Below are 15207 nucleotides of genomic sequence, written 5' to 3'. Positions count from 1 at the left end.
TCATTAGTAAAGGCAGTCCTTATTACGTAAGGCATTTGTCTTCCTGATTTCAGCTCGAAGGTCTCTTTATAACCTGAATTGAACAGCAAACATATAAATTTTCCACCTTTTCCATGTCACACTGAATGGACTGAGCTGCCTTTGAGTAGACAAGGGTTGAGAGTATACCTCATATTGTGGTCTTTCTCGAGCCTTCAAGTGTACAGTTAGGCCACTATACTCCTGGAACGGCCCATTAGACGGTTGGGGCCCTTCCATGATCGCTTCACGATGAGGCCAACATGGCGGCCGTGTGATTTTATTTTTTCAGGCAACATTTGTCAGTGGAGTGAGGCTAGCCGTCCAGCTAATGGCGAGAAAGGAATGTTGCACACTGATGGGATAATGGATGTGGACGGACAAGCATATTATTTATCTAGATTTGTGTGTACGTGCACGAGACAAAAGGCAGGAAAGTTTCTTTCAATTTACTTGTCAATCATTGAATGCTACAAATGTGTTTCCTCTGCTTATCTTATGTATTTTAATAGCACAGTGATGATCTCATTAAGTAAAAGTTTGTGGCTGTACACAAGAAAGCAAGATCAGCTGCAGCAGAAATATTTAACTTTCAAGGTACCGCAGTCATAGGAGGATCCCATATGAGGATGAGCCATGATGTGTGTGATAAGCATGCAATGTGGTGTTATTGATGCAACAGCTCAACTCCGATTGAAGAACAGCAAATGGGATGACTTGAATGAGGTGCATTGGATGAAAACTCTGACGTTGAAAATTATTTTCTCATTGTTACCCTCGCCAAAGGAGAGGGTATTGCATTTGGGTACGTTTGTTTGTCCGTCTGTTTGTCTGTTTGTCCGCACAGAACTTTCGTGTTTTTCTCCGCAACCGCTCGTCGGATTGAGAAGGAATTTTCACCGTCGGTGCGACTACTCCTGTGGAATGTTTTAATGATTATGATGTCATATGCCACGTGGTGTGGCAGCCATATTGAAAAAAATGGGAAAACTTTGGACCTCTGTATCTCTGAAACTGCACCAAGGAAGAAATTGAAACTTGGCACTCAACAAGTACTCCATGAGGAATGAGGGTGATTTTTTTTCATGACGTCATAGGTGCCTTCATTCTGACGTCATAATTGCATATGTGGAATGCCACATCCGATCAGTATGAAAAATTTTGAGGGTCATCTTGGGATAAAATGGTTCACAAAAAAAGAGAATGATGACATCATCGGTCACGTGATTTGGCAGCCGTATTGTTCTTATGAAAAACCTTTAAAAATCGTCTTCTCTGAAATGACTGAATGGATTGAGATGAAACTTTACACGTATGACCGCCTGTCCATGAGGAACAAAAGGTTCACACATACAGTATGATGTCATTGGTCACATGGTTTGGCAGCCATATTGGATTTACCCTAAAACCTATAAAAATAATACACCACTCAAAACAAGTCCTGGTGAGGGTTTGCAATCTCTGATTGCTCTTTCTTGTTTGATATTCATTGCTGAGGATTATCTTCTTTTTTATTTTTATTACTTAAACTCCAGTATACATTTGGACACAGTTAATGTGATAGGCAAAGAACAACAGGGGTTCAGAAAGAGAAGAGGGATCATGGATGGGTTGTTTACACTGAAACAGTTGGTAGAAGAGATGTTGGAGATGCAAGGCGGAATTGCACTGAGATTTTTGGATCTTAAGAAGGCTTATGACACTGTCTCAAGATGGATGGTGATGGCGACACTGAGATGGATTGCAGTGCCGGAAGCAGAAGCGAGCATGATGGAAGGTACGTATGAGGGAATGAAGGAAAGAGTTTTGGTTGGATCTAGAATGTTGGAGGAGTTCTGCATTACCATTGTTAGGGAAGCATGCACTCAGCCCACAAACGTTCATTATGGTGGTGGAACTGATCAGCAGGGAGATCAGCATGAAAGACAGATAAAGAAACAACTGCATGCAGATGATCTGGCAATAGTAGAGGAGAGCGAGCAGGAGATGCAGAAAGTGCTGGAGGAGTGGAAGAAGGCATCAGAAAAGCATGGGCTGAAAATGAGCCTGGAGAAGATGGAGGTAATGTGGGACAGCAGAGAGAGAAATTGAGCATCAGGTGAGAGGGGAAGGAGATAGGGCAGGGAAATAAATTGGTGTACCTTGGTGGAATGGTGATTGGAGATGAGCCTGAGAACCCCCATGACAATTATAATATGGAAGAACAGCAAATGGGATAACTTTCAGGTCTTCTGTGGTTGTTTGGAGGCAGAGGTACATCGGAGGATTCACGTGGGTGCAAATGCATGGAGTAAACTGGAGGGTTTTATGGCAGACGGAATGAAATCGAGGAGGTTAAAAGGAAAAGTCCTCAGGTCATGTGCAACACTGGCACACCTCCATGGTCTCGAGATGAACAGCAGAAGCTGCAGGTCCATGAGAACAACTGGTTCAGGAGGATTGCTGGAGTGATAAGGGTGAATAGAAGGAGGATGGATGAACTGAGGGAGGAGATCGGTGTGCAGATAAGCTTGACAGTGAGATTGCTAAAGAGCCGACCAAAATGGGAAGGGAATCTGGTGTGTATGGAGGAAGATAGACTTCCAAAGAGAGCAGATGTTTTGAAAGAGCAAGGCAGGTGAGAAATGGCTAGACCACAGATGAGGTGGGAGGGTTGTGTGAAGAGGGATGTCAGAAAAGTGCCGGTGGATGGAGAGTGGAGAGATATGGCTGGTGATAGAGGGTGGTTGAGGAGTATTGTGGATAGAGCATAGAGCACCAGCTCAGTTCCAGTCTGCCTGACTCCATTTAACGGGATTTTGAGGAAGACCTACAATAACATGACTTCCTCTTGATGAAGGTGCATGGTGTGGTTGTGAGTATAATTCACTTGGTGACTTGCTCAGCTTGGCTGGATTTTGATGCCGTACTGGTAGATGCATATGTGCTGTGCAGCTCTCATCCGTTCATAGGGCTCATTAAGCCTGCTGTTCCACTTGCAATCATCCAGATAATAAAAATCTCATGGAATCTTTTGTGAGAGTTAGCATTTTGTTTGTATTGCCGTTTTGACAGAGGAGCACACATGTGCATCAGACCGGTTCAAATGCCAGAATAACCGCTGCATCCTGCTGAGATGGCTTTGTGACGGAGACAACGATTGTGGAAACCATGAGGACGAGTCTAATATCACGTGTGCAGGTAATGAACTACGGGACATTCAAATGCAGGAGCTAATATTGACTTTCATGACATTTGCCTTGTTTAATTCCTCACGATTCTTATTGCACTCTTTAAGGATTTAGCATTGAGTAACCAGGTTCGAGGCTAGTTGCTCAATGAAGGAATCGGCACAGTTTATGATGTTGTGCCATCAGTTGTGAATGGTTTAATGATTGCATTCCCAATGCCGGTCAACTGTTTCTACTGATGCCGGATGTCTGTTCAACTGTACGAGATCTACTCGGGAACAAAGTTAACCCATCGACAAGCTCTTCCGTTTCCTTCACAGCTCGGACATGCCCTCCAACCCAGTTCTCCTGTGCCAGTGGTCGCTGCATCCCCAAAACGTGGAAATGTGACATGGATGATGATTGCGGAGACCGCTCCGATGAACCCCCCTCTTGTGGTAATTCACAGCTCCCTCACTGTGAGTTGGAGCATTTATAGTTTTCATTGATCGCAGGTCATTCAATGCACATTCATTCATGAATGGATGACTAATTTCAAAAATATCGATGAGGAATGCCACTAAATTAATTTATGGTTATTCTTCAGTCTTTCATTGCATTTACCTTATTTTTTTTAATCCAAAAACTTTTTTAACAGGTTATTTGGGTTGGAGGGAAGTTAAGAAGCAATTTTTTTTTTTTTATTTTTTTTTTTTTTACCAGTTTCACCATTGCAATGACTCCTCTCGAGAATGAACCTTTGACTGTGCTATTATAATTTCGTGATTCTGGCCTCGGTTTAAATTTCAGCGAAGATTAACGGGTTTGATGTTTCTGCCAGTCCCAGCCTCCTGAGACTCCTTTCTTTCCCCGACATGACCCATATTGTCTAATTCCACGTCCAGTGCCTGTAATCATGTCATGTGATAAGTTTATTTTCTGAAATAGTGATACATCCGAACCTCCAAGTGAAAAACTAATTTGCAAACCTGAAACGCAATTCATCATCATTGTAGGCAATGCCATTTTTGCATAGATTACCCCCCTCTTGAGATGTGGAACTGAGATTAAACCCCAACCCCTTTTGGATGATCATCTTTTGAGGCTTCCTTTGTTTAAGGCCTTTCATTGTCTTTTCCTAGCTGACTTTAAAAGGGTCTGATTTGCTGATCAATGTGAATCGTAAACCCTTGAGTTCCTGGTTTGGTGAGCTCACCATGTACCTGTTGTCTTCTCTCATGTGATCTTTCCCGTTTATTTACATGTACCTCTCAGCATACCCGACCTGCTTCCCCCTCACACACTTCACCTGCAAGAATGGCCGCTGCATCAACATCAACTGGCGCTGTGACGCAGGTATTGGACATTCATAAAGTCTTGAGAAAATTTGTCTGCATGATTGCTGCGTACTATTTGTACACCCTCCAAGTGCAATTTCCTTGGCCCACCGTGTTCCTGCAAATGTTTGAGCTCATCCATGACACCAAAACGAGTAAACGCACGTGCAGATATTCCCAAACGTATGTCATGGAGAACGTGCAAAATGACAACAAAATGTTCTGACCATGCAGTGAAAGCCTGAGAACGTAATCAAGGTATTACATTGCTTTTAAAGGCGTGATGGTGCATGCGGCCAAAGGCATGATGTTCTTGTGAAAAGCCGAATGATACAGTTATGTTCAGTCAAAGGCAAAGATTCAGTTGAAACCATGTATTGAAAACATCATAGTGGAGTGAAAGGCATCATAGTTCTGTAAAAGGCCTGACATTACAACGAAAGGCCTGACAGGCAGCCAGAGTCATAATACTCCACTGAAAAACCAGATGATGCAATCAATGGTTCAGTTGAAAGCATGACAGTGCAGCGGAAGTCTATTCGTGCTATGAAAGGAATCATAGAATGGTAAAACCGATCACAGTGCAGCAATAGTCTGACGATGCAGGAAAACTTCTGACATCAAGTTGAAAGGCCCGTTAGTGCAGTGAATAAGCCTGATGTTGCAGTGTAAGTGCGGCAGTTGGGTGGAAGGCCTGATGCTCCAATGACGGGCCTGAAATGCAATTTGTCATCGTTAGTGCTGTCATCATTCGTGAATGCTTCTTGAGCTGTGATTCACTTATGCATTAAACCCGCTGGGTGCATCTTCACGAAGATGCAACTGTGTCACTCACTGATGGATTAGGGCAGAAACTTTGAAAATCGTGAGAGTGCCTGTGATAACTCATCGACTCTTGATTTAAAGACACTGTGGTGTTTAGAATGCCCACCGAAGTAATGGTAGCAGACAAGTCCCCACCCTAATGCTATCCAACAATTCAGGCTTCGGGATGGGAGGGGGGTGGGTCAAAATGACTCCCCCACCTGTTGAAATTTTGCGATTTCTCCGTAACCCCCAAGTAATTGCCAAATACTGTTTCATAACTATTATCTTTGAAGTCTTGCACATCTTTTGATACCACATGTATGCAAAAAAACTTGATAATCTGCATAAAATGAATTTTGTTCTCTGAGATCTTGGGGGGTGGGGTGTCAAAATGACCCCCACAGCCTAAATATACTTCACAAAAGCCCAGCCTGAATAGGGTTAATGTAGATTCTTGGATAGCATACTCAAAGTTGCAGCACCATGCCTGTGAAGCATGAGGGTGAGAGTAGACTAGACAGCTCAATGGCAGGTGTGCTACATCTGCACCATCCTGTTTGATGTTGCTGTAGTGAAAGGCCATTGAATGTCAGGTCAGGTATGGGAGCATGCGCCAGAGCAGCATGTCACTGCATCCACTTTCTGCCGGGACTCCAGGGGCCTCCGTCTGGCCATCCCCCAGTCAGATGCTTGGCTCATCCCCATCTCCTTGAGATGCCGGTCAACCTGCTGCAACCATGAGGAACTTGGTCGGCTCATTGTCCTTCTCCACTCACGAGACTCCCTTGCTGAGAGAAACTGGTGAGCAGGATCAGCATCAGGAAAACGAGAAACATGTCCATACATCCGCAGTTGACGCTCACGGACTATGCAGGTAACAAATCTCATTTGAGTCTCTCTCAGTAATCGCTCTATGGACACAAAGTCTGACCAGCGATAGCCAAGGATTCTCCGAAGAGACCTGGTACCAAAGGAATTAAGTCTCCCTCTCAGATCCCTGGTCAGAGTCCAGGTCTCACATCCATAGAGCAAGACAGGAAGCACCAAAGACCTGAAGACAAAGACTTTTGTCCTCCCGCACAGGTATTGACAGCACCACACCCCCATGATCCAGTGAATCCATTACTCCCCAGGCCCAACCCAGACATCTGTTGACCTCTGGCTCAACAGGACAGCTTGACCTTGACAGGACAGCAGCATCCAAGATGTCATTGAAACCCATAATCCCAGCAGCTCCGACTCCTCATTCAGCACCTCGAGGGCCCCCAAAAGGATGTCTAAAGTCTCCGCAAAGATGACTGCATTATCTGTGGAATCAAGGTCAGAGAGTTTGACATTCCCAAACGATGCACCGCAGCTTGATCTCTCCGACATCCTCCCCAGAATCCAGTCCATACAAGTGCTGAAAAGTGTGGGGGCCAGTACACACCCCTGACAAACTGCATTAACAACTGGAAATAAGTCAGAGATGGTACCACCACATCTTACAGTACTCTCAGTACCAGAGTATAGTTCAGACATCAGATCGAACGGTTTTGGTGGCACCCCTTGAAGACCAAGAATCCTCCAGAAGGCATCCCGTTTCACGGAATCAAACACTTTACAGAAATCAACGGAAGCTGCAAACAGCCCCTGCCGAAACTCTCGTCTGCATTCGGTGAGGACCCGAAGAGCAAGGATACGGTCAATTGTTGACCTCTTTGGTGTAAAGCCTGACTGCTCTGGGTGCTGGTGCTCAAGCAGATGTTGGCGAACCCTATCAATAATTATCTGAGCAAAGACCTTTCCTGGCACTGAGAGCAGCGTCACCCCTCGGTAGTTGTTGCAGTCTTGGCGATCACCCTTCCTTTTCCAGAGAGGGACAACTAGGCCCCTCTTCCAGTCAGTTGGGATGATGCCTGTATTCCAGGCAGAGCACAGAACTGCATGCAATGACACGAGTGCAGCATTTCCACCAGCCGTGAGAAGTTCAGCATGGATGCCACAGATCTCTGGAGCTTTACCCCATTTCAACCGGTTCACCGCAGCCTGTGTTTCCTGAAACGAAGGTGGACCACATTTGATTGAAGGGTCATCAACAGCGATTGTAACACCCCTGAAGTCCAACTCAACAGCTGGTGGATCAGCGTTTTACAACCGCTCAAAGTAACCAGCCCAGCGGGCCTTCACTTCGGACTCCTCTGTCAAGAGCCCACCATCCTCTGCTCTCACTGCAGTACACCGATGAACGGGCTTAGACGAACGCAATGCGTGAATTCCCCTGTAAGCAGGAAAATAATTACTTGACCACAGGTGATGCTCTACCCCCTCATAGATTCCTCACACATAGGCCACCTTGTCCACCCATTGTGCATGTACAGTTTTATGCCTCAGTTTCGCGAATAGCTCAGCTCTGCCATTCAGCCTGGCCCTGCGACTCTGGTCAATGGCATCCACTGTCCCTTGAGAGACAAAATTCTTCTTTGCCCGACGGTGAGTTCCAAGACATCCACCGGCGACATCAACGATGTGGTCTTGAAGGCACTCCACAACTCTTCAGGACCTCCCAAAGCACCCATACCCCCCAAATCTTCACTCAGCCTGTTCGCAAACTCCTCAGCTGCCATCTCATCCTTGAGCTTGCCAATATCCAGCCTCGGATGGGATGGTACCATTCTCCTGGATTTAAGGTGCAACTTAAGAGTTGCGACAACAAGCCGGTGGTCAGTATTGAGGAACTGAGCTCTCCGGTAGTCGCTGAAGTTCTGGATCATTCTCCAGCGACCATCAACAAGGACATGGTCAATCTCCTTTGCCACACCGCCAGCGTTGGAATACCAAGTCCAGTGATGAGCCTGTGGGCGCTGAAACCATAAACCAGCCACCCTAAGTCTTTGACATCTTGCAAAGTCAAGGAACTTAGTCCTATTCAGGTTCATAGTTCCTGACCCATTGGGACAGACACACGTCTCATAACTATCCCCATCAGTTCCAGTCGATGCATTGAAATCCCCAAGACTAGAAGTGTATCTCACCTGGGGCACTGATCAACCACAGACTCGAGCGTGCCATGGAATGTGTCCTTCACGGTGAGATCACTCACCACAGTCAGAGCATATACAGAGACCAGGGAAATGACACCCAAGGAGTGACGAATCCTAAGTCTCATAATTCACTTGTTGGCCAGTGTTCCCTCAATTATCATGAGTCAGCTTATTGGACACAGTTACAGCAACTCCTTGGGCATGGTAACCATCATAACGACAAGACCAATAGTTGGTGTGACCACCCGCCATGATCTCACCACCATCCCGTCTCCAAACCTCAGAATGCTGCAATACTGATGTTCAAACTCTTGAGCTCAGATGATAAAAGTGACAGGTGATCATCCTCCCTTAGGGAAAGGACATTCCAGGCACCCACCCGAAGGGACCGCCTCAGGTTAACACAAGGAGACCACCATCTGGTGGACGACACCTCAGCACCACCCTGACACACACCACTGCAATCTGACACGAGAAGGTTACCCTGTGGTTTTCCTCCCATCATCAAAGAGTAGGGTCCTGAAGCCTTTGCTCAATCCCATTATGCGGTGAGCTGCCCTGCGAAGGGAAGCTGCACAGCAGGTACTCCTACGGAGTGGGTTTTCATTTTTTTTATGCTTCCAGAATGTTTTGCGGAATGAAGGGTTTTACAGTGGCCGGAGTGCAAATCCTGCCACCAACCTCCTAATAAGAAGTAACCCAACTGCAGGAGGACGTCGGCAGACACAGTTGTGCACTCGATATGGATGACCGTTGGCTCACAAGGAGCTCCTCCCCCATTTGCAACACGTCCCAATGTGTTGCAATGTAACACGTCCATTGAAGGACGTGTTACGTTGATCTCTTAGGTTCTGTTCTTGAGTATAGCAGCTTGGCTGCCGGGTAGCTATCATTTCTTGGAAGTGCAGCCTTGCCGCTGATGATGTGCCCCTCTACCAGTACACTGGTACTCATTTTACTGACCTGGGAAGGATGACAGCCTGTGTTAACCCCACCTGGTGTTAATTCAGCGGATAACGGGGCTCAAGCTCAGGACGCTAAGATTCCAAGCCAGCCACCTTAACCACGAAGCTAACACCAGGCTTGTGTTGAATTGTAGAGATGTACTATTAAACAAATGCAGGGATAAAGCAGTCTGCCTGTAAATGATTCCTTGCAGGGAATTGCTGTGCCAGAAAAGATAACAGAGCATCATTGTAATTATCGTGATGCTTTTTGGAATTGTCTTTTTTTTAATTGTTAATAATTGTTTTCCTCTGAATCTACATGAATGTGTCATTTACCACATTCCTGACAATATCTGCCTTGGTTTGAATGTCATAATTACTCCCTTTTTGGCAAACATCCAGAGAAAACATCTGGCATGTGCTGTTCCTCTGTACAGCTTCTCAATAGAGACTTAAAAAAAATACCTCAATGATAAAGATTTAGCTTTTCCAGTCATAAGAAAAACTTTTCTTGCATGTGATGTAACGACTTCCTCTTTGGCTCAATTCCATCTTCCTGGGCCCTAGAAATTTCTCCAGACATTCCACTCAAAATGGGCTGTGCCAGTACACTCGACCAAGAGAATTGTAATAGAAAAGCTGTTGACCCAACTGTGCCTGGCCCAGGCAAGGCCAGATTTTATACACGAACCAGTGGAAAATGGGTAATTTTTACCTATCTGTCTCAACTGCCCATAGCATGACAATACATGACAATACAATAATACTTCAATTGAAATATAATCGTGATTTTAAACTTTGAAAAAAGTTCCGGAATTTTAATAATAATCTTTATTGTCCCGTATCGAGAGAAATTCGTCTTTTGTGACACCGCAAGTTCAAACATCATGAAAAGAAACATAAAACATCAAAAGGAATTAGAAAACGGTAAACAAGAAGGGCACTCGGTAGAGCACATACCTCCACCACGTAATGTCTGATCCACGAGAACATATCCGGCCCAATACATTTTTTGAAATATCATGCTGTACAGTACTATATAGTTTTTGGCCCTATCTCTCAATGGTGAAAAATCACTTTTAATCTAAAATAATTCTCGTCTCCAGATCCAGATTCGGATCTTCAACAAGATTGAATCAATTCGTCCGTGCCATGCACCCAACAGGTCTTCCAAGTTTCATCCAAATCTGTCCACAACTTTTTGAGATATCCTGCACACAAAGAAACAGAAAAACAAACAAGAAGATGTTGTGTAGAGCATGATACTTCAAAATCCATAAAACAAATTTGTCCTCAAAAATAATTGGTGGTTGAATTCAGTGACCTGAAATATAAATCCTCTTCAAATTTCATTTCAATCGGATGAAAATTGAGGATTGTAGAAATACCACCTTAGTTGTTGACCTTGAGCTTATGTTGACCTTTTGGTCTTTGTTGACCTAAAAAATAATTGGCTGGTTGAATAAATTGACCTGAAGCTTAACTTCCCTTCACATTTCAAGTCAATCGGATGAAAATTGTGGATTTTAGAAATACCACCTTAGTTGTTGATCTTTGGCCTATGTTGACCTTTTGATGCATGTTGACCTTAAAATAATTAGTTGGTTGAATTCAGTGACCTGAAATATAAATCCTTTTCAAATTTCAAGTTAATCGGATGAAAATTGAGGATTTCAGAAAACTCACCTGTTCATGACCTTGGGCCTATGTTGACCTTTTGACGTCAAAAACAATAGCCTTCTTCCTTATTACAAACTCTCCCATGTGGTGAAGTTTCGTGAAGATTGGATTAAAATTGTTACATGCAGGCGATAAACAGACAAGCAGACAAACAAACAAGCCGGTAGGCGACGAGAGATTCGCTAGGATCGAAGCGCTGGATACGATGCTTTTCATTTTTACCGATCCACCGACGAAGATTCATTGCCAAGACGTGTTGGTTCACATACAATTGTTCCTCTGCCTGGCAAGATTTTTCCTATTGCGTATTTTGCCAACTGGCACTCCTCATAAAAAATGACGGTAAATAGACACCCTATTTTTGAAGGACTACCATTTGAAAAATAAAACCTCAATCAAAAATCGGCTCGAGTTAAATTTTCTAAATATTTTGAAGTGTTTAATTCCGAAGTCTCGTTTCTCTACATTCAAAACTGAAGGACAAGTATTGAAAATACTCTACGCGGTTTTTCGGCCGCTGCACAGCAACGGGTGGTTGCTAGGCAACGGAATTCAAACGCGCACATTCCCAGACCATATGGCACCTGTTGGCAAAGTTTCATCGAAATCGGTTTGCTGGTTCGTGCTGTGGAGCCTCGCGTTGCAGACACACATACACACAGACAGACAGACGGAAAACCCGACAATAAGGCATATCTTGCATATATAGCGAATCCAACAAACCAGAAAGGGATGAAAACATAACCTCCTTCATCTTCGGTGTTAGGGTTAGCTAATAGCTAATAATTTGACTTGGACACTTGGATTGCACATGGTACGAATGACTTTTTGAAAATGTTCTTCTTCATCCGCGTAGCACATAAGCGTCTACCTGATGACAGTTTTTCAAAAAGTCCTTTCAAGATGTGACTTTCATCGGAACATACATGCATTGACTTCCTTTTCAATGCTCGCAAATATAGAGAGGCCCACCCACTTTAAATGCCAGCGTCATGAACTTTCTCAGTCGTGACTTTTTTCCGCACATTTAGAGAACTATACCAGGAATCCAAATTAAATGAGAAAACATAAAACCGGGTACCCCTGCAAGTATTCAATAAATATCAACATGTAGACCTAATAATGAACATTCCTCTGTTAACCGATCTTTCTAAAGTGTGTAATACTAGCAGGGGTACCCCGTTTTACCCGGTGTATTTTTTTGTGGGGCCTAAAACACTTCCCTACACCCACCAAGGAATGGGGTCGGGGGCCATTTAATATTACCTTTCACTATTTCATGCAGCTGCAAAGGTCGAAGCGCCACAGAGCGATGTAAAAATGGCCTGTGAGATTTGCAGAAACCTCGTGAAAACGCAAACGTCAAGCGACGTTGAAATCTGAAACGAAGAGGTTGCAAAATTAACTTCACATCAAGAAATGTACTGCACAAGATGGGGTGGTTACAAAGTCCCTTTACCCCCCACCTCCCTCTGCAATCATCATCTCCCTTGGTGCGTTTTGTGTTTATATATACATATATGTATATATATATATATATATATATATATATATATATATATAAATATATATATATATATATATATATATATATATATATACATATACACGAACAAACATATAAACGTACATACATATATACATATATACATATACACGTACATACATATATACATATATACATAAACACTTACATACATATATACATATATACATATACACGTACATACATATATACATATATACATATACATGTACATATATATATATATATATATATATATATATATATATATATACATATATACATATACACGTACATATATATATATATATATATATATATATATATATATATATATATATATATATATATATATATATATATATATATACACACACATTATACAGGGTGGCCTGAAAGTCACTTTACCCCTTCCCAGTGAAGTATTGTTCTTGAACTCTTTTAATATACAGGTTTTATTTTATTTTATTTTTTTGTATACCTTGTCGAGGCTCGTATGAGAGCTAACACACAACTCACAGCAAGGGGGACATGAAACGAGAGGGGAGGGAGTGGGAAGGACAAAACAGTGGGGAACAGAGACATTAGGAGATCTGTGGAAGGGAGAGGGATGGGACGGGAACATGGGGAATACAAGATGGACATTACAGGGACTTTCAGGAAGGAAAGCAGGGAATTTGAAGGAGGTGGGCTTGGGTGGATTATCGGGGGTAGAAAACATCGAGGATTTGGGTGGGGGATGATAAGAGGTGGTGGTGAACAGCTGTTTTGAAGGCCTGGAGGGAAGAATGGGAATGAATAGAGTGAGGGAGTTTATTCCAAAGGTGGGAAAAAAGAGGAATGAAAGAGTGAAGGTGAGCAGTGATTCGTGATTTTGCTAGTTTTACAAGAAGGGGGTTGTTGGCAGACCTTGAGCGCCCTGCAGAAATGTGGTGGGGACAAATCGCAGAGAGAGAGAGAGAGATGGGGGGGGCGAGGCTGGAGAGGAGACGGTAGAAGACAGAAAGACCACCGACCAACCTGCGGTGAATGAGTGAGAGGCCCAAAGTCTCAGCCTCATTGCGGGAGATGCCAATGATCCGAAATGCCTTGGTTTCTACAGCGTGAAGCCGAGAAAGGTGGGAGGCAGGAGCACCAGCCCAGAGGGGAGAGCAGTACTCCATCAGGCTGAGGACAAAAGCATTGTAAGTAGTCTGGAGCTCAGGTGGGCCGAGGAAGGACTTTGCACGACGGAGGATTCCCAGTCGGCGACTGGCTTTGGAGGCGAGGTTTAAAATGTGGCTTTCCCAGGAAAGGTCATGGCAGATCGTGAGACCCAGATGCTTGAAAGAAAGGACTTCTTCCAGAGGATTGTTGAGAAAGTGGATGGGGGGGTTTTTATAAACGGTCCTTTCGAAGAGACATCGTGACAGTGTGAGATTTGTCTGGATTGAAAGACATGTTCCACGTGTTGGACCAGTTTGTGATTTTATCCAGATCTGCAGTGAGCGAAGAAGCTGCTGCTTGCCGGCCTGAGGGATGACTGATGGTACGGCAGAGGGTGGAGTCATCAGCAAACAGATATAGAGGATTTTCCAGAGAGTCTGGAGAGATCATTGATGAAAACCAGAAAAATCACAGGGCCCAGAATGCTACCTTGAGGAACTCCAGCCTGGACTGGAAGAGGGGATGAAAGAACTCCATTTAGGGCCACACGTTGACTGCGACAGGAGAGGAAGTCTGCGAGCCATGAGTGGAGATGGCCTTGGATACCATAGGAAGAGAGTTTGGTGAGTAGTGCAGGGTGCCAGACTGTGTCAAAAGCATGTGATATGTCCAGGGATACGGCTCGGATTTCCTGTCTGGCATTGAGGACCTCCATCCATTGTTGGGAGAGCAGAAGCAGCAGATACAGGTTAGAGTGACCTGGTCTGAAACCAAATTGATGATCAGAAATCAAGCCATTGGAGAAGAGGAAGGATTTGATGTCTGAAGTGATGATGGATTCCATAACCTTGCTGATGATTGGGAGAAGGCTGATTGGTCTGTAGTTGCAGGGATCTGTTTTTGCACCTTTTTTATGCAGGGCATTGATGTTTTCTGATTTCCAAGCAGATGGTAGATGGCCTTGAGCAAATGAGAGGGTGAATAGAACAGAGAGAGGGTGAGCAAGAGTTGAAGAGCAGGCTTTGAGTACACATGGGCTGATGCCGTCTGGACCGGTTGCAGAATCTGAATCGAGGTTTGACAGCAAGCTCTCCACCTTGTCAGGAGAAAAGGACACAGAGTCCAGCGACAGTTGGGTGCGATGGGGTAAGGTGGGGAGAGAAAGTGATGGGTTTTGGACACAAGATTTCGATGCAAACACCGAGTTTAGGCATTCAGCTTTTTCACGTGCGGTATCAGCAGTGCGGCCTTTTGAGGCAAGGGAGGGAATGGAGGGGGAACATACACCAGAAACAGATTTGATTAGACGCCACCAGGATTTTGCGGAGGGAGAGAGGTTTGAGAGTTCAGACTTGAGATGAGAAAGATGTTGTTTTCTGGCTCTCCTGAGGGTAGATACACACTTGTGCCGAGCTTTATGGAAGGAACTGAGATTGCCCACAGTTGGGTTTGATTTCCATGAGGCAAAAGCAAGTTGTTTCAAGACAACTGCCTCACCACAAGCTTCAGTGAACCAAGGGCGGGAGGAAGGGTAGGACAACTGAAGACGAGAGGGGATAAATCTGTGCATGAGGG

The 15207-nt window shown here is 44.2% G+C and overlaps 1 protein-coding gene across 8 annotated transcripts in view; it reads left to right on the top strand.

Moving 5' to 3' along the window:
- Positions 1-15207, top strand: part of LRP1 (LDL receptor related protein 1) — a 583330-nt gene that overhangs the window by 383898 nt on the left and 184225 nt on the right. For 6 of the 8 annotated variants that reach the window (XM_085879750.1, XM_085879745.1, XM_085879748.1 and 3 more), the window contains 3 exons: positions 3073-3198; positions 3509-3646; positions 4443-4523. In XM_085879750.1, coding sequence (XP_085735876.1) covers positions 3073-3198; positions 3509-3646; positions 4443-4523 — 345 coding nt within the window. The remainder of the gene's footprint in view (positions 1-3072; positions 3199-3508; positions 3647-4442; positions 4524-15207) is intronic. The other 2 variants (XM_085879746.1, XM_085879744.1) reach the window with 1 other exon arrangement.

This window comes from Eptatretus burgeri, chromosome 4 (assembly GCF_056783735.1).
Source record: "Eptatretus burgeri isolate ZD-2024b chromosome 4, Ebu_testis_v1, whole genome shotgun sequence".
Taxonomy (NCBI): domain Eukaryota; kingdom Metazoa; phylum Chordata; class Myxini; order Myxiniformes; family Myxinidae; genus Eptatretus; species Eptatretus burgeri.
The sequence above is the reverse complement of the archived record's forward strand: the minus strand, read 5'-3'. Positions and strand labels throughout refer to the sequence as shown.